This window comes from Sinocyclocheilus grahami, unplaced genomic scaffold (assembly GCF_001515645.1).
Source record: "Sinocyclocheilus grahami isolate Dianchi unplaced genomic scaffold, SAMN03320097.WGS_v1.1 scaffold558.1, whole genome shotgun sequence".
In the NCBI taxonomy this organism is placed as follows: domain Eukaryota; kingdom Metazoa; phylum Chordata; class Actinopteri; order Cypriniformes; family Cyprinidae; genus Sinocyclocheilus; species Sinocyclocheilus grahami.
Window position 1 is genome coordinate 254,923 of NW_015505737.1, and position 21,358 is coordinate 276,280.

The following is a 21,358-nucleotide window of genomic DNA, read 5'->3' on the forward strand; positions in this document are numbered from 1 at the left end:
CAACATTAATATGCTCGAGATGCCTCATTTAGTCAAAAGCAGGAAATGGCTTTCTCCTGTGAAAGACCTTGGGTTGTGTTCCAGTCTTGGGTATGAAGATGTTTCCTGTTTAAAAGTGAGTCAGTGCGAGAGAAGTGCACACTGATGTGCACCCTGCACACTCTCACATGCTTTCAAACATTTTCACATCTATGGCCATCCATCCTCAGGTGCAGGGCTGTGCAGAGATCCAACCTCAGTACATGTGATCTCAGTGTGGGTGTCTGAAACTCAAACCTATCTGAGGTTTTTCTTTGGTTCTCTTTCTGTGTGCAGAGACTATAAGTCTGATGACAAAAGTATCTGTGGTGAGTTAATACAGGTTGATTAAGTGTGTGTGTGTGTGTGTGTGTGTGTATGCTAAATGTGGCATAAACCTCACTTTTGGATATCTTCAGTTATATAAAACAACTTTTTTTTTTTCATTATAAAAATGCAAAAAGCTTTCTTTAGGGTGGTTTGTGAGTGTACGGTATGCATGCTTGGGTATACATAGATAGATTTGAGTCCATCAGAACAAGATACTGGAGCAAAACAGTAGCTACATCAAATATAAAGAGCACAAATACAGTACAAAACATCAGAAAGACTGCAGTGACAGTTGTTGTTCATACATATCTGTATGTTTTTTTTATGTGTGTGCGCTTTGGGGTACAGAGGGTTGAAACCGGGGGAGGTGAGTGCAAAAAAAACAAAAAAAAACATTCTCAATTAAAATATGAGGAAAACGAGGCTTGTGGTTTAGGCTGTTTTTCTAATCAGTGGTTTTGTGACACATTTAAGCTTGAATATGTGTTGCATGTTGTTATACGCAAATGCAGATGAAGATGAAACAAATTCCTTCGTTTCGGTTTAGAGGTAATGAGACTCCACTTCTTGTCTGAAACAACCATGTTTCAGAAGTTTCAAAAGTTTTTGCAACCATGATTGTCAAGCTCAATCATATGATCCACACTTTTGTCAGATTTTTACTTGGGTGTTTCATATTTTGAGACCTCTCAATCCCGATATAGCCTCCTCAACTTTTTTTAAATGAAGAATAATTAAATGCTTTTAGAAACATAAGGACTCATGCCACAGAATAGTTCTGATTATTAAAAACAGAAGGGACCACACTCATAGGTAATGCTGTAAAATCATCTGAAGAAATCGGTCGCCATAACTCAACCAGTGAACAGAGGAACCATATATATCTGAGACATTATTTTGAATCATACTGAAATCATAGAAGATGATTGTTCCAGAGAAATAGTTCATCCTAATTCAGACATCTTTTGGCTCTGTATTTTCTTTGTAAAATCCTTATTCTGTCGTCTTACCCTGATAGATAGAGACAATATAATCTTATTTTATCTATACGAGGTATGTTGGTGTGAATCTAGTTGAGAAAAATAGAGGGTACCCAAGAGTAACAATACTGAAAGAAGTGAGATAAACTGCTGCAGGAATGAACAGGAAAGTTTATTCTAGAGTTGAAAAGACTGATTGGCAGGTAGTGAATTATGATTCTTTTTTTTTGTGCCCAGTAGGAATCCAAAATGTTACTATTATTGTACAATGAACACCTTGAGGAAGAGTAATAGACTGACGGGTGTGTAATTTCATTGATTGCAGTGTACAAAGGGCTTAAAGGTCTTTAAGGCCCATTTGTGTGTGTGTGTGTGTGTGTGTGCGCGCGTTTTTGTGACAAATGAGGACATAAATTTGTATAATGACAAAGGTATGACATAGGTATTACAAGGAGAAGGTGACTTTTCAGGACATTACCCCATGTCCCCACTTTTCAAAACGCTTATAAATCACACAGAATAGAGTGTATTGAAAATCTGAAATAGCACAAAGTTTCCTGTAAGGGGTAGGTTTAGGGGTAGGGTTGGTGTAGGGCAATAGAATATACGGTCTGTACAGTATAAAAACCATTACGCCTATGGGATGTCCCCACTTTTCACAAAAACAAACCTGTGTGTGTGTGTGTGTGTGTGTGTCAAAACACTAATAAGCAACTGCATGTGCTTAAACACCTGCTGTTGAAATGCACTGCAAACTTTTCATGTATTAATCTATTGGAGTGTAAGAACAAAATATCAATTTTGAGTTAACTTGATTTACATTTTATGTGGCTAACTAAAATTCTTCAAATTACCATACATTTGTTATACTTGTTTATGATTTTCACTTTTAAGGTGATTAAATAGATTTTTCAGTATTGTTGATTGTTTTTCAGTAATTATTGAATAAGTGAAAACATTTGAGCACCCACACCCTAATCTTGATCTGACACAATCAACACAACTCTAGTCCATCAACAATGAAGCTAAAAGCTGCATGTTTGAAAGAAACAAATCCATCATGTCTTAACTTCAAACCATTGCTTCTGGACAAAATACTAGTCAACAATCCATAATAACACTTCCTCCAGTGAAAAAGTCCATCCACTGTTTCACTCCTGATATATATGAGACAACTTTTTCACTGGAGAAAGCAATATTATGGATAGAGGACTCTGCAACAGCTTAATGGTGGATTTGTTTCTTATAAATGAGCAGCTTTTCACTTCACAAAAAGTTCATTGATGGACTGAGTCATGTGGATTACTTGTGGATTATTGTGATGTCTATATCAGCTGTTTGGACTCTCATTCTGACGGCACCCATTCACTGCAGACTGTATGCATTAACAATAGCACTATTTCTTAAACCATTTTAAATGGTGACCTTATTAAACTGATCAAAGCAAATCAAGTATTGTTAATTTTTTTCCCCCAATTTTTTTACTGTTGTAAAATTTGTTCTTTTTTTCATTTTCATTTCTTTTTCACCTGATTTGATTTGAATTTTGATTGATCAAAACACCGATTAAACTTTTTTTGTGTGTGCATAAAACATAGCACACATTCTTAAAACATTTTAAAGTTAAAACCTTTACATTGATCCAGGCATTGAACAGGTATGTTTCGGTTCACATCAGCAAATAGTTAAGGTAAGAGTGATTAGTGAAATGGAATTTTTTTTTTTTTTTGAATAAAATAAATGCAGCCCTCTTACAGTAATACATTTTAATACCCACATCTGCAATTTACTGTAAAAGAAACAATGAAAATTGGAAGTGCACAACCTTTCATGACTAATATGACCTGCTTCGTTTCCTTCTGTTATAAATTATTCATTTCAGTGAAACATCTCAATGACATTCTTATGCAGATCCCAATGACCGCACTGATTCACTCTCCAAAGATGATAAAGAAAATGACAACATCATTAGTGGCGCTGGTTTCGCTGACTGTATACTTACTGAAATTACTGCTTAAAGGTTTATATATATATATATATAAAGATCTATCTTAAAATTGTATCTGATATGTATTGTATTGATACAAATTTTAGTAATGTGTGATTTCCTCAGCATTTGCAAAAAGTACTTACATCACCAGCTCTCCACAGTTCTGACAGGATTCCAACTAGGTCAGTGGTGTATGTCTCGCTCCGGTCAGTAGAGGGGGCCCAAGAGAAGAATTACTGCCATTTAAACTGATGCCCACCCTGAATCTTTTTTAACATAAAAATCAATTTGCCTCTAATAATTGTGACTCGTTTCTCACCTTCTTTCTCCCCATTAGAAGCATGTTTGAAAAAACTATTTAAAGTGAAAACTATGTAGCCTAATATAGGCTAAGGGACCAGTGAAGAGGCATATAAGGATGTGTAAGGACAACAACCCAGCAGTGGTCATTACATCTAGATTCTAGAATCACCTGATATTCGTAATAGAGGCTTATACTGTTAATAATGACAATACTTTGTTACATAAGGTGTGGATATATTTGAGCATGCCACGGGGTTTGGAATAACAGGTTTAATTCCAATTTCTCTTCTGTTTTGCTTTCCTGTAGATACCTAAATAGTGGAGATCATGCCAAACGCATTTTAAATGTAGTGATAAGGCGTCTAGTCGATTACCGAGTGGCACTGATAGATCCGTTTCTCTGAGTCAGCCGGTCGCTCGCTGCTGTCCGTTCTGAAGATGGAGGAAGCAGGCGAAGGGAATCACTATTGCTGCGCGTCTATCGCACTGCGGTGGATACACAGCATTTAGTCGCTGTCTGGAGCTCCATATCAGGTGAGATGGATGTGTGTCACCCCGTCCATTGCTAAAGGTAAGCTAAAACGTCCGTTGCGAATGTCAAGGTTTCCCTTTCTCTGTTTAAAGGGTTTATGCGTCTGTGTATTCTGTTTTGACAGGTCCAGGACGCGTCCGGATCAGGGTGCGAATTAAGGGGGAGTTTGAACCCACCTGTTAAAAGGGTTGAACCCCTCAAAACAGGTTAAAGAAGAAGGTGTGGGGCCTGAAAGTGTTTGTTCTTTTTACGTGTAAGTATCCGTGCGTTTCAGCAGCGTTTTCAAGCAACGTTTTAGTAAGCACAAAAGTTATTTGACAAGTTACAAGTGCGAATATTACAAATCAGAGTGCCCTAAATGTATCGCTTGCGAACAGAAATGAGCCCTGCCGCTAATTGAGGTAACCATAGCAACAGGTGCTTGCTTGCGGTCTGTCCCGCATAAAACATAACTATTGTCATTATTTATGACTTGAATTGATTTCGTACAGTGGTCTGCCATTGCGAAAATATTCGTCGCTATCTGTGTGAATAGTAGAAATCTAGGGGAATTCATTTTGTTCGAAAAAATGTTGGGCAATCAGTTGAGATTCAAGTTTTGGCGCCTCTAGCGCACATACAGATAATCGTAAATAATCTCCCGATAAATAAATACGTTATATATAGTCTAGATGTATATGATAGGGAAATCTGTATTAACGTGATAAGTTATGATAATTTTTCAGGCAAACGGATTTGTAAACAAGTAAACGTTGTACTTTCAAATGCTTATGAATCATATACTTACATGGAAAACGGTAGCTACGTACTTTTAAGACCCCCTCCCCCATTTTTTAAATAATTGACACCATAAACCCCCCTATAATCCGCACTTTTATCAATATTTATTATGACTCGTGTTTGTAGATAAATGAATGAATTGCCGCATTCTTTGCGCATTAGAAGTAATGACGCCTCTGCCAAGAGTATGCATTTAAATTGATGAGAATTAGCCTACTATCGGCTATGTGTAACATGAATGCTGATACACTGAGCTGCACATGAAGCATATAGAAAACACGCACACAGTCATCCCGCAACCTTTGACGGAGTGTCAGACAGGTGGAAATATTGGGCTCTAAGCCTGTTGTAGGCAGTTCCCATCATTTCCTTATTTATGGCTTAATTCCCTTGGAACCGGTGGATCCAGTTGAGTATTCGCCCCAGCCTGACATCGGTTGACCCAGGTGTTGAACAGGCACAGGTTTCACTTCACTATGTCAAAGCAGTTTCAGATCAGAGGAAGAAATCTAATAGTCGGGGGAAAAGCGCTTAGACGCGTGTGAAATGGAAAAGCTGACGGGCTTGTTCGGCGCAAAGGAAGTCATCAAATCATACAAACCCAAGCTTGCTTCCTAACTTTTTTTCTTCTTTTTTAAAATTTTGATGCAAGATCGTCCCCTGTTTGTGACCAATATGAACTCCAGTTGAAAATGACAGTCATCAGAGGACTTCATCATCACAGTAGAGACTGAAAAGCCTCTGTCATTGGAAATAATCGATTGTTTTTACGCAAGGATTTCTTTGGACACTTATTTGCGTTTTCACAGGGGGGAGACCAAACAAAAAGGTAAACGTTTCGTCTTGTATTGTTAATACCTCGTAGAGTCTTGTAGTTCAATTAAAGTCCGGAAAGACGTTTTTCTATATTATAATGCTGACAGTTAAATACTTCTTTTTCCATTGTGCATTAATACTGCTACATAGCTAAAGTGACACATGTATATCAAATCTATATTAATATCTGTTTATGGGTCAATGATGTGACTCAAATTTTTGTCCGGGTCTAGTAACTTTATCAACAGTTCTTGAGTAGCTACACATCCTCTATAATGAACATGTCTTAATCAAAGTCATTTTGATAATATTTCTTTCTCTCTTGCTTTACTTTCTTCCTTTTTGTGGGGCTTAAAGTAAAAAAAAAAAAGTCTATATAATGTAACTGTTCGGAGACTGTAAAAAGAAAAAGTATCATAAAAAGTGTCATTAAAGTTCTTGACATTATTGGTGTAATTAGTTTGGTAAGTCTTTTATTAGTATTTATTAATTTATTATTATTATTAAACAAATGAGATTATTACAAATATATAATATTATTATTTCAAACAACAAGTCAGTGGCATAACCAACATGCAGGAAGCCATTTTGTTTTCATGTGACAACCATAAAGCAGAGACCCCTGTAAACCCTCATAACTGTGGGTCATATATTCTTCATATATTTTGACCTTTTTATGAAGATATTTTGTTTCGTTTAGTTCAAGTATAATAATCCATGATATTCCTCAATTTTAACTTGGAAGAATATAGGTTGAAGATTTAAATGTTATAAAACTTCAGTGAAAATAATGATAATGTGGTGCAGAAACAGTATTTTAGTAGTTTTTGCTTGATGGTTACACCACATGACAATTTTAGTCATTAAATTAAATTCTTGAAGAAAAATATATTTATTTTTTTAATGTGTCCAACCAATGTAATGCCAAAGATTACATTTCTAAGAACAAAGTACATGTGTTTTGCATTTGATTTTTAGCAGTTCTCTTTTTTTATAATTTGAGACATCCTTATTCGTCATTGACCCATATAATGCATATAACTTCCATTAAATCTCAAAGGAGTGTAATTAGGAATTATTTTTTGAATTCGTCTGTTGATATTGGGGAATTAATAGGGGTTGGTAGTGTTATGCTGTAGTACTGGCTGAAGGCTGTGTGCACACGCGTGGCCCCTGGAGAAGTGCGGCACCATACATATGGCCAACTTCACTCCTAATGCTTTGCATGACATTTCATCACACTGTTGTTGTTGTTTAGTGCATTTAATTTGAGGGTTAATTTCTTCTACCAATCTGGTTGTATTTCCATATCAAGAAGCTTTAATTTGTGTCTTGTTTACTTCAGATATTTTGATCAGGGTCAGAGTATCCAGGTGCACTTTTGTGTAATGTCAGATTATTCCTTATGATTTATGGAATTTTAGGAAAGATGGCTCAATCTGTTGATATTGGGGAATTAATAGGGGTTGGTAGTGTTATGCTGTAGTACTGGCTGAAGGCTGTGCACACGCGTGGCCCCTGGAGAAGTGCGGCACCATACATATGGCCAACTTCACTCCTAATGCTTTGCATGACATTTCATCACACTGTTGTTGTTGTTTAGTGCATTTAATTTGAGGGTTAATTTCTTCTACCAATCTGGTTGTATTTCCATATCAAGAAGCTTTAATTTGTGTCTTGTTTACTTCAGATATTTTGATCAGGGTCAGAGTATCCAGGTGCACTTTTGTGTAATGTCAGATTATTCCTTATGATTTATGGAATTTTAGGAAAGATGGCTCATGATATTGTGTGATTCCTGACTTGATGAGGGCTGTTTGGGTAGCAAAACACTAACTTTATAGTTTACTGACTTATTAGTTTTTAATGCAATATGTGCACATTATGGTTATTAATGCTTTTAAGAGTGTGCATTTTGCACAGAGAATTGTGTAAGAGTGCAGAGCAGAGAAATAATTGTATTATTCTATTATTCAAACTGTTGTTTTCTGTTTAGTGCATTTATTTATTTTTTACTTACTATCAAGCTACTTAATTGGTTGACTTGATAGTCCCTTAATAGGTTTAGAAATACTGTTCCAACCAAATTTGTTCGTACAAATACTAATGTCAGTGCTTTATGAGCTAAATCATAATAATTAGTTATTCAACATTTTAAAGTTGTTTAATATAGAAAATATCAGATCTCTCTTTCCAAAACTGACCCAGTGCTTGTAAATTCCCTACTCTGTGACATAAGTGAGGTTCTGTAAGGATAATTTGGGTCTTGGTTAAGAGATTGTGTACACATGCACATGGAGCCATTTGTGCACTTTCCATCTATCAGCAAAACACAAACAGCGTGCAGTCGCTCTTATTTATGATACTGTCCTAATAAACGTCATGGAATTATTTTTTTTTCATGTTCTTATTTTATTTGTCACCATTAGTGAAAATTACATTCCTCCAAGTCTGTTCTACATTATTAATCCAGTAAACGCATTATTAATGCTGTGATCAGTTGTCTCCGTAAAATTTTGAAGACATTTTTTTTTTATATTAGACTGTGCTCTAATATAAGCCTTAGGTTTATTGTTTTTGTTTACTTAAATTAAAGCTGTATAAGTTATAGAATATGTTATATCTTGGTTTAACGTATTTCTGTCCAGCAATGAGGTTAGTTTGATATGATCTGATGGACGGTATACATCCAATGAGACATTATTTTCACACCTCACTTGCTCTGTCCAGGCATTTAATTTTAGACATATATTTCAATAGAAGGACCTGAAACTCAGTGAAAACATGGCAATTTTCACACTTTGCATGTATCTCTTTATGCCTAACCAGGAAGTTGTCACTTCCCTAATGCTTCACAAGACAATTTAGATATGTTTTATATAAAACATGTTTAACTGTTTTGAGTATACATGGCAGTAATATAGACAGTTGCATTCAGTTCAGAAACAGAAAAGTTGAGGAATCGTACATTTGTGTATTTTTGCACAGCAGCTTGTTTATGTCCCAGAGATACTGGTTTGCTGATTTGGAAATGAAAAATATATTACAAAAACTGTCGACATTGAATGCCTAGTGTTTGTACCTTGGTGTTGCATAATTTAAGATACAAACCAAATTATGATATAATTTCTTGGTCACTCCTTTCTTTTTAAAATACATTCTTATTCTCTACATTCAATTTCACAAGATATTTAAATATTCACAACAATTATTTAAAGAAACCTGTGGCTGTAATGTTTGTCAAATGACCATTTTTACAATAAACTCACACAGAATAATACAGGATCCTTCATCTAATTTATAACTCATCTTCATTCCACAGTTCTGCCCCCTGAATATGGACATGGAGGCATCGGATGACTATATTGCAAGTAAGTAAGGTTTTTTGCGTATTGCCATATTCAAGAAAATATAAGCAACCTTAATTTAGCACATAAAAAAGCATATTAAAAGGTACTTTTGAGGGATTTCATGCCTATCAAGTTAATAATTTTTTTTTTAACCTTTAGTTATAGTAAAAAATGTGACGTTGGAGAGTATTCTTTATGAATTATGTCTGTTGCATGCATTTTGAGTTTTAGTTTTTTGCGTATTGCCATATTCAAGAAAATATAAGCAACCTTAATTTAGCACATAAAAAAGCATATTAAAAGGTACTTTTGAGGGATTTCATGCCTATCAAGTTAATAATTTTTTTTTTTTTAACCTTTAGTTATAGTAAAAAATGTGACGTTGGAGAGTATTCTTTATGAATTATGTCTGTTGCATGCATTTTGAGTTTTATTTGTTTATAGATTTCCTCAGTGTTGCCTGCTATGGAATTCTTTTATGGGACAGCTAACTGAAGACATTGGAACATAAACTGAAAAATAATAGCACAGTAATAGTTTTACTGTAATCAATCAGAGCACATACAGACCTAAAATAGTCAAGCAGTTCCGCCATCACAGTGATTTTATCATATCACCTGCTTCTCTCATGCTGGGTTTGTGTATAGCACACGCTTCATTAGGTTTAGACTTGAGCGCATTGATAATGTCTTTTTGCTCTGACTTCTTAAAATGAGTTTCACATATTTGGATCAAGGTTTATCAAGGAATGCTTTTGGTTTGGATATCCTGGTCATCTAAAAGCTTACATTTTTTTGCAGTGTAAACATAATTTGTTGCTTTATTTTGCATGTGTATTGATTTATTTTAGATATGCTATCTAAATCCAGCAGCACTGTGGGAGTTGGTCTGCAGCTGTACTGTAAGCCAGTTCTGCTTTATGAATATGTGCAGTAGTCAAGCACTCTAGCTGCCCCCAAGATCCCGTTCAAAAGCTAACTGCATTGACTCTTGGCTCCTCTTGAATTTGGTTATCTGGACGGGGCTTCAGTACCAGGTGCACAGTGGTACCTCCAAGCCCGTTCACTCCCCCGGCAGATTCCCTCAGATGGAACATGCTGATAAAACGTCCCTCATCTAAAAAAATCTCGCAGGTGTCTTGGAAAATGAAAAGTTTACAGTTTAACTTGGTTCCATAGACTTTGAGAGGCTTTTTCCTTTCTTAAAAGGCTTGCTATATTTAAAAACATGATTGAATACTGATCCACAGTTCAGTATTCAATCATGCTATTTTTGAATAGCATTATCACATTTCAGAAAAGAGTAAAATATGAAGTGTCTTTACAGCAATATTTAGCTTATTTTCACATCATTTACATATTTTCTTCTTTTCTTTATAACCACGTAGTGATATTTGGGAATACATGAACAGCAGCCTGGTTTCTGTTTCCTAAAAAAGACAGTCTTAAGATTGTTAATCTCAGGTCACAAGCTAATACTTCAACCTTTTGTACAGTAAACTGCCATTGATATGCTAATAAGACCTTGTCCCCTTCAGCTTGTCCTTTTAAACAAGAGCAATTCAGTGGTGGCAGGTGGTGAGGAGTGTGAGTGGGAAAGTGTTTTGTGTTTGATGTGGAAGGATGGTTTGGAGGTGTGTGGACGGACAGGATAAACCTGATCCACTCTCGAACTTTAGCATCTACGACATGCCACAACCAATCACTCTGTTTCCTGGGAGAAGCGTTCCTGTTTAAAACTCCTCTTTTTTTTTACTAGTATCGGCACTCTGACACAGAACCTGCCTCCAAGCTCCACCCCCACTACTGGAATAGAGCCGGCGGCAAACATGATGCACAAATCACTTCAGTGTCATCCAGAACTTAAAGTTAACATGAAATCCAAATGGACCATATTTATATGTATTATTTATCATATGATTCATGGGTACATGAAAAAAAGTATTTATCATTTTTAGTTAAATTGAACTTTTTCCCAGTATTCAACATCCACTTTTTATGCTTCAACCAATACGTGATGAATACAAATCTTTTTTTTTTTCTCATTGATTATCCCATTTCACTCTAAAATCATTATAGAAGTCACACTTGTTGCGTTTCACGTTGACTTGAACCCGTGGGCCACTATTGAAAACACCCCCAATTATTTTCCTCATCGATCCACTAAAAAATAGTGCATGGAACAGTCCTTTCTGTAGGTTGCTGTTTGATTGGTATACACACAGTTTTAGCGAATGAGTGAATCGGGATCTGATTCTGACTCAGCAGTGTCACAGGCCAGACCTGTAGTCACTCCAGTAGTCTCCAAAGGGCCTACGGATTTTCGTCATGCATCACTACACGGGGGAAGATGGTAGCTTTATTAATATAAACACTATGCTGTAGGCCGTCATTACAAAAGAGCTCTCGGGCCATCAACAATCATATGTGTGGGAATGTCAGTGTGATTTGTAGAACAAATTAAACAAAGTGGAATCATTGTAAAACTGAAAACCACATATTAAAGTGCATCAGAGATTGTTCGTTTGATAGCAGAGCCAAACACAGACTGCAAGACTGCGTAATTGGGAAGCTGGACCCAAAAAAGAAACAAATATAAAATATTTTTGTGTAATTTATAATATACTACCAATTAGAAGTCAGTAAGATTTTTTTTAAGGAAATGAATACTTTTATTCATCAAGGATGCTTTAAATTTATCAAAAGTGAGAGTAAAGACATGTATTATGTTTTCTATTAACAATTTCTATTTCATATAAATCCTGTTCTTTTAAACATTCTATTTATCAAAGAATCCTGAAATAAAAGTATCAGGGTTTCCACAAAAAAATACTAGGCAGTACAACTTTTTTCAACATTGATAATAATAAATGTTTCTTGAGCAGCAAATCAGCATTTTAGAATGATTTCCAAAGGATCAAGTGACACTGAAGACTGGTGTAATGATGCTGAAAATTCAGCTTTGCAGCACAGGAATAAATTAAAAATGTTAAATATATTGCAATTAAAAGCTGTTATTTTACATTAAATACATTTAATAATATTTAGCAATATTACTGTTTTTACTGTATTTTTGATCAAATAAATGGAGCATTGGCAAGCATGAGAGAGAAAAAAAACTACGTATATATATCTATAAATTCATCTAAAGACAAGTTTTAAAGACAAGCTGTGAGTCTTTAAACACGCACAGGGTCTTGTAGCGTGCGCTTGACATTAGAAATGATATTTATCATGGTTCGGTTTAGATGTGGGATAAGAGAGTGGTTTCAGTCGCTACTGTACAAGAGTTTAGTTTACTCTCACAGATCTCTTTTCCTGAGAACCTTTCTCAGTACAGGAGGCCATCAGACACAGCGCTCTGTTATGGAAAATCCTCCCCTCAGCCGTCACTCAAATCGGAGTGGCTGCTTGTTTCCCGTTGCCAAGGGACAGCCGGTTACCTGAGATTTCCCTCAACCCCGGCACTGTAACCGGAGACGGGCTTTGGGATTGTGTCATTGGCTGCGTCTCCCTGAGTCGCTCTCCCTGTCAGAATGACAGTGTCTGTCTGCCAGCATGACAGCACAGACATCTGTCGCCTGATATACCTCAAAGGCCCTCATTTACTGATTCATTTACTTTAATCACAAATGTAAACCTTTTATAGGGCATGAAAGTTAAAATAGTTTGGGGATTGAAAAAGGACCTGTTGATTCACAAGAACAACACAGGCAAATTAATCATTAAAATGCCATGAATACTGTTTTAAAGCCCTTTGACAGACTGACTCTGCTACCCAACAAACCTGTTTGAAGGAGGGACTGACTAGATTTAGTACGCTGGTTAGAGATATAACAGCCAGTTTAACTGTGACATCCAAGGTACTTTCCAGTCATAAACGTGGAGTTCAAGGAATGATCTAAGCCGTAATACCGCCCTCGGTGGTTGTGTATATGCATAATGCAGACATTAAGAGCCGTCTAATGTTGTTGCTGTTGTATTGAGTGTTTGGCTCTGAAGGGGTCAGTGGGTAACGGGATCAGGGAGCAGGAATCGCTCCCCCTGAGTGGATGCGCTGAAGCCAACTCAGCAGTGTCACAGGCCAGACCTGTAGTCACTCCAGTAGTCTCCAAAGGGCCTACGGATTTTCGTCATGCATCACTACACGGGGGAAGATGGTAGCTTTATTAATATAAACACTATGCTGTAGGCCGTCATTACAAAAGAGCTCTCGGGCCATCAACAATCATATGTGTGGGAATGTCAGTGTGATTTGTAGAACAAATTAAACAAAGTGGAATCATTGTAAAACTGAAAACCACATATTAAAGTGCATCAGAGATTGTTCGTTTGATAGCAGAGCCAAACACAGACTGCAAGACTGCGTAATTGGGAAGCTGGACCCAAAAAAGAAACAAATATAAAATATTTTTGTGTAATTTATAATATACTACCAATTAGAAGTCAGTAAGATTTTTTTTTAAGGAAATTAATACTTTTATTCATCAAGGATGCTTTAAATTTATCAAAAGTGAGAGTAAAGACATGTATTATATTTTCTATTAACAATTTCTATTTCATATAAATCCTGTTCTTTTAAACATTCTATTTATCAAAGAATCCTGAAATAAAAGTATCAGGGTTTCCACAAAAAAATACTAGGCAGTACAACTTTTTTCAACATTGATAATAATAAATGTTTCTTGAGCAGCAAATCAGCATTTTAGAATGATTTCCAAAGGATCAAGTGACACTGAAGACTGGTGTAATGATGCTGAAAATTCAGCTTTGCAGCACAGGAATAAATTAAAAATGTTAAATATATTGCAATTAAAAGCTGTTATTTTACATTAAATACATTTAATAATATTTAGCAATATTACTGTTTTTACTGTATTTTTGATCAAATAAATGGAGCATTGGCAAGCATGAGAGAGAAAAAAAATTACGTATATATAACTATAAATTCATCTAAAGACAAGTTTTAAAGACAAGCTGTGAGTCTTTAAACACGCACAGGGTAATAAACTTATGTCTTGTAGCATGTGCTTGGCATTGGAAATTATATTTATCAGGGTTCGGTTTAGATGTGGGATAAGAGAGCGGTTTCAGTCGCTACTGTACAAGAGTTTAGTTTACTCTCACAGATCTCTTTTCCTGAGAACCTTTCTCAGTACAGGAGGCCATCAGACACAGCGCTCTGTTATGGAAAATCCTCCCCTCAGCCGTCACTCAAATCGGAGTGGCTGCTTGTTTCCCGTTGCCAAGGGACAGCCGGTTACCTGAGATTTCCCTCAACCCCGGCACTGTAACCGGAGACGGGCTTTGGGATTGTGTCATTGGCTGCGTCTCCCTGAGTCGCTCTCCCTGTCAGAATGACAGTGTCTGTCTGCCAGCATGACAGCACAGACATCTGTCGCCTGATATACCTCAAAGGCCCTCATTTACTGATTCATTTACTTTAATCACAAATGTAAAACTTTTATAGGGCATGAAAGTTAAAATAGTTTGGGGATTGAAAAAGGACCTGTTGATTCACAAGAACAACACAGGCAAATTAATCATTAAAATGCCATGAATACTGTTTTAAAGCCCTTTGACAGACTGACTCTGCTACCCAACAAACCTGTTTGAAGGAGGGACTGACTAGATTTAGTACGCTGGTTAGAGATATAACAGCCAGTTTAACTGTGACATCCAAGGTACTTTCCAGTCATAAACGTGGAGTTCAAGGAATGATCTAAGCCGTAATACCGCCCTCGGTGGTTGTGTATATGCATAATGCAGACATTAAGAGCCGTCTAATGTTGTTGCTGTTGTATTGAGTGTTTGGCTCTGAAGGGGTCAGTGGGTAACGGGATCAGGGAGCAGAAATCGCTCCCCCTGAGTGGATGCGCTGAAGCCATATTATTTCCCGAAGCCGGTGTGTGGCGGGTGCAGAGAGATGAGGAAATCCAATCTGAATCTTAAGGATGTGGCTGAAAGCTTAACAAGCTCTCCCCACATGAAATGATGGCACACTGTCTCTGTAAACTGAAGTGTTGAGCTGGTCACTGACCCTAGAGAAATTTCAGCTCTCGTAACAGAGATGGGTGCTAGTGTATACAGTACCTGAAAACCATTGGATATGTTGCTCTCCTTTACCAAGTTATCAATGAGTATTATGAAGGATCATTTTAAATGGATATCCCTTAAGAGTATTAAAAAGTGCAGAAACTGAATATAAGCAGTTGTTGTGTGAATTAATCAGTCAGGTTGATTCAGTAATTTTGCTATTTTATAAATATAATTTTAAATGATAAATCATATTTCGAGTCAAATAAAAATATGTATACATTCATAATTTTTTTAATGAGTAAATCAATTTATTTAGATGGACCACAGCTTACCTGAAAAAAACATGTTTAATTCAGTAACTGTATTATATTATATAAATATTTTATATGCATTATAACATTTTATATAATATTTTATTATGTGTCAGTATTACATAATGCAATTAAAAACATCCTGTTCAATAAATCAGTTAATTTAGATTAGCTATAACGTTAACCACATTTCTTAGTTTACCTGACTTTTTTTTTTAGTATATTTAAGTTTTAGAGTAGTAAATAGGAAGCAGACTACAGTAGATTTGAGTTTTAAACAGAAGTCTACATGGTTTTATTAAGCACATTCATCTTTCTTCTAGATGATATACAGTAGTCAACATTTGAAGTGGATCAAAAAAGTTCATCAAAGTTGTCCTAAGACAAGAACGCGTTTTGGTTTTAGGTTTTAGGACAACTTTGATGAAAGGTTTTGATCCACTTCAAAAGTTGACTACTGTAGTCCTGACATGTAAAAAATAACATTATGTTATGAGTGGTATACAATACAGTGACTAAGTGAGTGACTATACAATACTGTGACTAAGTAAATGTGTTTCACTTGATATAATGTGTGAACACTGTATCAACCAATCACCATCTCAGATCAGAACAGTAATAGAGTTGTAAACAGTAGATTGTTGTAAAAAGTATAAAAAAACTGTTTTGAACAGTAACGTACAGTTGAAAGTATATTTGAGTAAGAAATGACAGTAAGAAATAAATCTAGAAGAGTTTTTGTTGCAGTTTATTCAGTTTCTTCTTTGACTGATAATTTCCAAGTGCAGTGATTATGAAAGGTCTTCCTTGAACTGTCTGCTTGTATAGATCTGAGTTCAGAGCTGCATTTGGCGATGTTCTCAGTGCACTTGTTTCTGTCTGTCTCCTAGGTAATGGCGACTGCTCTCCCAGGAAGGAGAACTCGAGAATGCTGGTGGACCTGTCAACCAGCACACCCAATGGCCAACATTCCCAAAGTCCTAATTCCCCTGCTGGTGAGTAGGCCTGTCAAGTCCACTCCCAGCAATACATGTTTTCATTTGACTTTCTTAGATGTGGTGCATTGATTAGATTATCTTAAAGGGATAGTTCACCCAAAATGACGTTTCTATTATGTAGCCTACTCACGCTCATGCACTCAAGCATTACCCTAAGATACAAAAGCATTACCCTAAGGTACAAAATCGAAAAGGTACTCATATGTACTTTATAAGGTTTATTTTTAAAGTACCATTTATGGTACTAATATGTACCATTTGGTAGGGGGTGGGGGGTACAAAGACCTTTTAGCTTTTGTACCTTAGGGTACCTCCCCAGTGACAGCTTTGTACCTTATCCGAAACTGTATGACATTTCTTTCATTTCGTGCCACACAAAAGATCATGACTGGAGCTTTTTAGGCTTAAAAAAGGAAGCAAAGTTCTGAAATGTAGGCCATATGACTATATCTAATGTCTTCCGAATTATATAATATCTTTATGTGAGGAAAAGGACCACATTTCAGTCATTATTCAATGAAAACATCTCTCACAAACACGCCAAGGAGATCTAAGGCTGAAGTAACGATATCTGTTTTACAAGTGAATCGTTCTTTTGACTTAGATTTTAGGGAATCACTGATTCAGTTAATAAAACTTGTTTTGAATGATTTGAATAAACTCATTGACTCAGTTGCAGCAGTTGTCATGTTAACAACTTACTAAAGGAGGAAGATTATCAGTAAATGCTGAATTGATCTGTTTTTCACACAAAGCTTTTATATGGCTTCAGAACATTTTAAATATAGCACTTAAGTCATATTTACATATTTTTAGCCCTGAAATAAGACAGTAAATTATGACAGAATTGTCATGTTTGGTTAACAATCCCTTTAGCATTAGAATAAGAAGTACAGTATCTCAATTTCTATTGCAAAAGATCTGAAAAAGGAGAAATGAGTTAGCATCAGCTTGCAAGGGACAGAGGAAGGACCTTTATCTTGCAGTATAAAAAATAGAAGTTGCAGCTTTATCTGTGACCTGACGGGATAGGCCCAGTCTGTGACATGTCCCTTCCTCAAAATCAACTGCTGGTTTGATGGAGGGCTCGTCAGCATGAGCGTGCATACTGAGAAAAGGGAAGCACCTGCCACTGAAGATGGAGGTGCAGACCATGATCCCAGATGGAGATTGTTCTTCTAGATAATTTATTGGTCATGTTGCACAGGACATTGAGAAACATGTTACTGGGTAAAGAGAAGTCTAATCTACACATTTGGTTTAGTTAACCCCAAGCTTGCACTTGGAGGTGGAGGGATGCACAGACTCGAATATATCATTCTGTGCAGAAATTACTCAAAGGATAATTCAATATTCAAGGTTTAGACATTGCCTTTTGCCATAAGAACTTTCAGCAAATGTGAAATTTAATAGAAAAATCGAAAGAGACCTGACACATTATTAATGCATCTATGTCGGTTTACTCTGCTTTTGTCATGTGAGCCTGTTAGCCGCTGGCTCGGGTGTATGTATCCTCAGAACTGAGTGCGTTTTGTTCTCATTCATTTCCTTTGATCAGTTGATGATGAGAATGCTAAAGGATTCTTTATGTTGTCCCGGCAACCATTTCAAGTTCACTCAGCTGCAGCCATCATAAACACTATAACGTGTATGCTAGAGATATTAAACCACAGGCAGCTGTTTTCTGAGGTCAGTGATTGACAGAATGGACATAGAAATTGGAAAAAACATACGTGTCTCGACACATTAAGGTAATGGTGTTAGATTGTGATGAGTTGACAGGATTGCACTGCATTTGCATTTGTGAGTATAGAGCAAGTTTTTATTTTGTGCACCGAGGCTTGCCATTCTTCATGCGAGTCATACGTGTTTCTTTGAAAGTGAAGATCTCTTGTGCAATATTAAGCAAGTACGCTTGTAATACTTCGTTGGAAGTGCCAGCGGGTGAAGTTAGGGTTATCGTGTGGCACTGCCACACAGCACTTATCTTTCAAAAGCTCTGTGAACCTGCAGGTTATCGTGTGTAAACAGTTTCTAGGCCGAGATATTCAAACAGATGTTTGATACATTTGACAGTAATTTTGCTAGTCGTTGTTCTTATATGTATAACTTTATTTGGAAGGGATTTTCTAAACTTATTAGTTAACACCAGAGTGGGAGTGTGTATTGGATGAGGACGTTTCAGTAGGTCATGTGCTCTAAAATGTGCCATTTTTAATAAAATATAATTATATTGTTTTTTTATACCAATTATTACAAATTATACCTAAATATTTTTTGGAATAATTAAGATTTATAACTTATAATTAACATTTATATATAGTTTGGAATAATTAATATTTTTGAAATATTTTTGAAAGAAATATTTTATGCTCACCATGCATTTATTTGATCAAAAGCACAATAAAACTGTAATATTGTGAAATATTATTAGAATTTAAATAAACTGTTTTCTTTTTTTAAGATACTTAAAAATGTATAATTTATTCCTGTGATGGGAAAGATGAATTCTCAGCAGCCATTACTCCAGTCTTCTGCATCACGATCCTTCTGATATGCTATATATAATATAATATAATATACTTAATAGATGAATTAATGGAGTTTACCTCACAATCAGACTGATTAGACTTTCCTTATAGATTTAATTAATTTTTCTTTCTACATTCAATAGGATGAGTACTTGAGTCATCAGCTGTTTTACCTAGAATTACAAGTTGGCAAAAAGGAAAATCCATAATGAGGTTGCACTATGGTGCACAACGACAAATTTAGCCTTAGTTACAGTATTCCAAGGTCAATACAAATCAGGAGAAGTCGAAAAAAGTGGGTAATTTGCTTCGTAATTTTTACCAAGATTGCTTGAGAGGAAAAAATGCAATTCTGACAAGAATAAAATCACAGAGTTTGTTTGTGAAACACACATTTACGTCCTCAGGGAAAACTAGTCTCATCCGAATAGCATTTATGAGTGATATTGCTCTGTTGTGAGTGTCTGCAAAGATTGGGACCTGCTGACCTTTTTTAGGGGGATCAGAGAGATTTCAGTCATACTCGCAGACTGTGACTCAAATCTAGTGAAGCAGCAGAGCGCTTTGCCTGAGGGACAACACTCATACAGACGGGAAAGACGGAGGTGAATCAAAGCTTAGTCTTAAACTCTCGCCCTGAGATTAAACTTACGGTAAAATTACAAACAGGTTTGTCTGGATGGCGCAGAAAGCTGCCTGCTCTTTTTCCACCTGTCGTGAAACCTGGAGAGTGTGCGTGGTTGAGACGGAAAATTTGAGGGCCAGGCTGTCGCGTGTTTACGTGTCGCTATGTGTTTATACGTCCCTTTACATGTCTATTTTTGTCACGCTCTGTGTGTCTGCACATGTGGGGGTGGCCTCCCTGGAGGTGCTTGACAGCCTGCGCGCTGCGATAAATGGAGAGGCTCGCTCAGTCCAGACCAAAGCGCTGGCCCACCTCCTCTAAACTGTCTCCCACTGTCAGTCATGTAGAACTCCACCTGCCCACCGTTTGCCTTGCTACCCTAGAGACTGCAGCTGCGTCTGCCTTTTTTTCCTGTTTGCTGTCATCCCGATGCTGTTATCGTGTTGGAGGACAGATTTCTTGGTCACTGTGCTGTCATAGTAACCAGTGATTTCAAAAGAGTATTAATTAACACTTATTAATTAATAAGTGGGCGATGAAGACTGACTTTTGTGGTGTGTAATGGTTGAAAACTTGTTTAAAAGCTTGAATGTTTTCTTACAGCACGCACAATCAAACAGGAGGAAGGTACTGAGGAGGAGACAGAGAGAAGGCCGGATGAGGCGGGTCACAGCGGTGAAGAAGGCTCTGGATTGGAGGAGCCCATGATTGACAGCCCAAATAACTTACAAGATGCTGGGCCAGGAACAGAAGTGCAAAGTGAGACGGGGATAAGACTGCCAAATGGTAAATATAATGGTAAATATGATAAAATATAAATTATATTAAAAATATTTAGCAAAATGACTTTCCAAATTCCAAATATCAATGAAATGTGTGTGTGTGTGTGTTTATAGTCAGAATATATTTCAGTCAGAATACATAAGCGTAATCATAAATGAAATGAAAGTGTGGTAACCCTAAATAAAATGGTAAATGGTAAAATATAATACCTTATATATTTTTTAAAGATAAGTAGGCCAATATTTATTTTATAAAAGAAAAATATATTTTTATTTTAATTATATCTTGTTCATTTTATGAAAAGTACCATAATCCAACAATTCAAAGTGCAATTTATTTGCCTAAATTGATTGTGACACTTCTCAAGTAAGTTTCGACAGAACACATTTCACTGACTTCCCATTAAAATAGAAAAACCCTTTCGTGACCAAGGCTTGTCACTTATGCGTTCTTCCTTTTTTCAGTGTTAAAAGGGTGTGGAGCAGGTAGCTGTTCTGTAAGAAGACAATAGTTAAGACTAGGAATTATTCTCAGGGAAAACATCCCAGGAATCCTCCACAACCTGTTCCCAAGCCCTGGGCTGACGTTGATACTGCCATACAACACGCTAACAGGACAGGGTCATATTTCACTTTTCCAGGCTTTCATCTCCGCTCACAATGAGAAAACGTTCAACTAATCAATCCATGGCAACATCCTGGTGCTCAAGTTGGCGTTAGAGAAACTGATAATTGAACTTTTTATGTGTCCATCAAATGAGAGTCACAGGCTATATTTAGAGCAGGTGCTCACACAGCAGGTCTGTCTAATACATGAGTAATCCAATTAATTCATCATAATTAGGTATATAATCAACAAAGAATTGTATCCGATAGATTTAGCAGTTATCATAACTGTGAAAAATATATATTTTTTAGATTCGTTAGATCCTTAGAAGTGCTCATCTTGTGGCAGTGGCAATGATGGAGGTCAC

At 36.4% G+C, this 21,358-nt stretch overlaps 1 protein-coding gene across 4 annotated transcripts in view; it reads left to right on the forward strand.

Moving 5' to 3' along the window:
- The first annotated feature begins 4,063 nt into the window (after positions 1-4,063).
- Positions 4,064-21,358, forward strand: part of LOC107556196 (zinc finger protein Helios-like) — a 29,203-nt gene continuing 11,908 nt past the window's right edge. Inside the window, exons 1-5 of one of the 4 annotated variants that reach the window (XM_016239249.1) lie at positions 4,064-4,192; positions 4,278-4,406; positions 9,072-9,120; positions 16,339-16,443; positions 20,206-20,400. In XM_016239249.1, the coding sequence (XP_016094735.1) occupies positions 9,087-9,120; positions 16,339-16,443; positions 20,206-20,400 (334 nt within the window). In that variant the 5' untranslated portion in view covers positions 4,064-4,192; positions 4,278-4,406; positions 9,072-9,086. The other 3 variants (XM_016239252.1, XM_016239250.1, XM_016239251.1) reach the window with 3 other exon arrangements.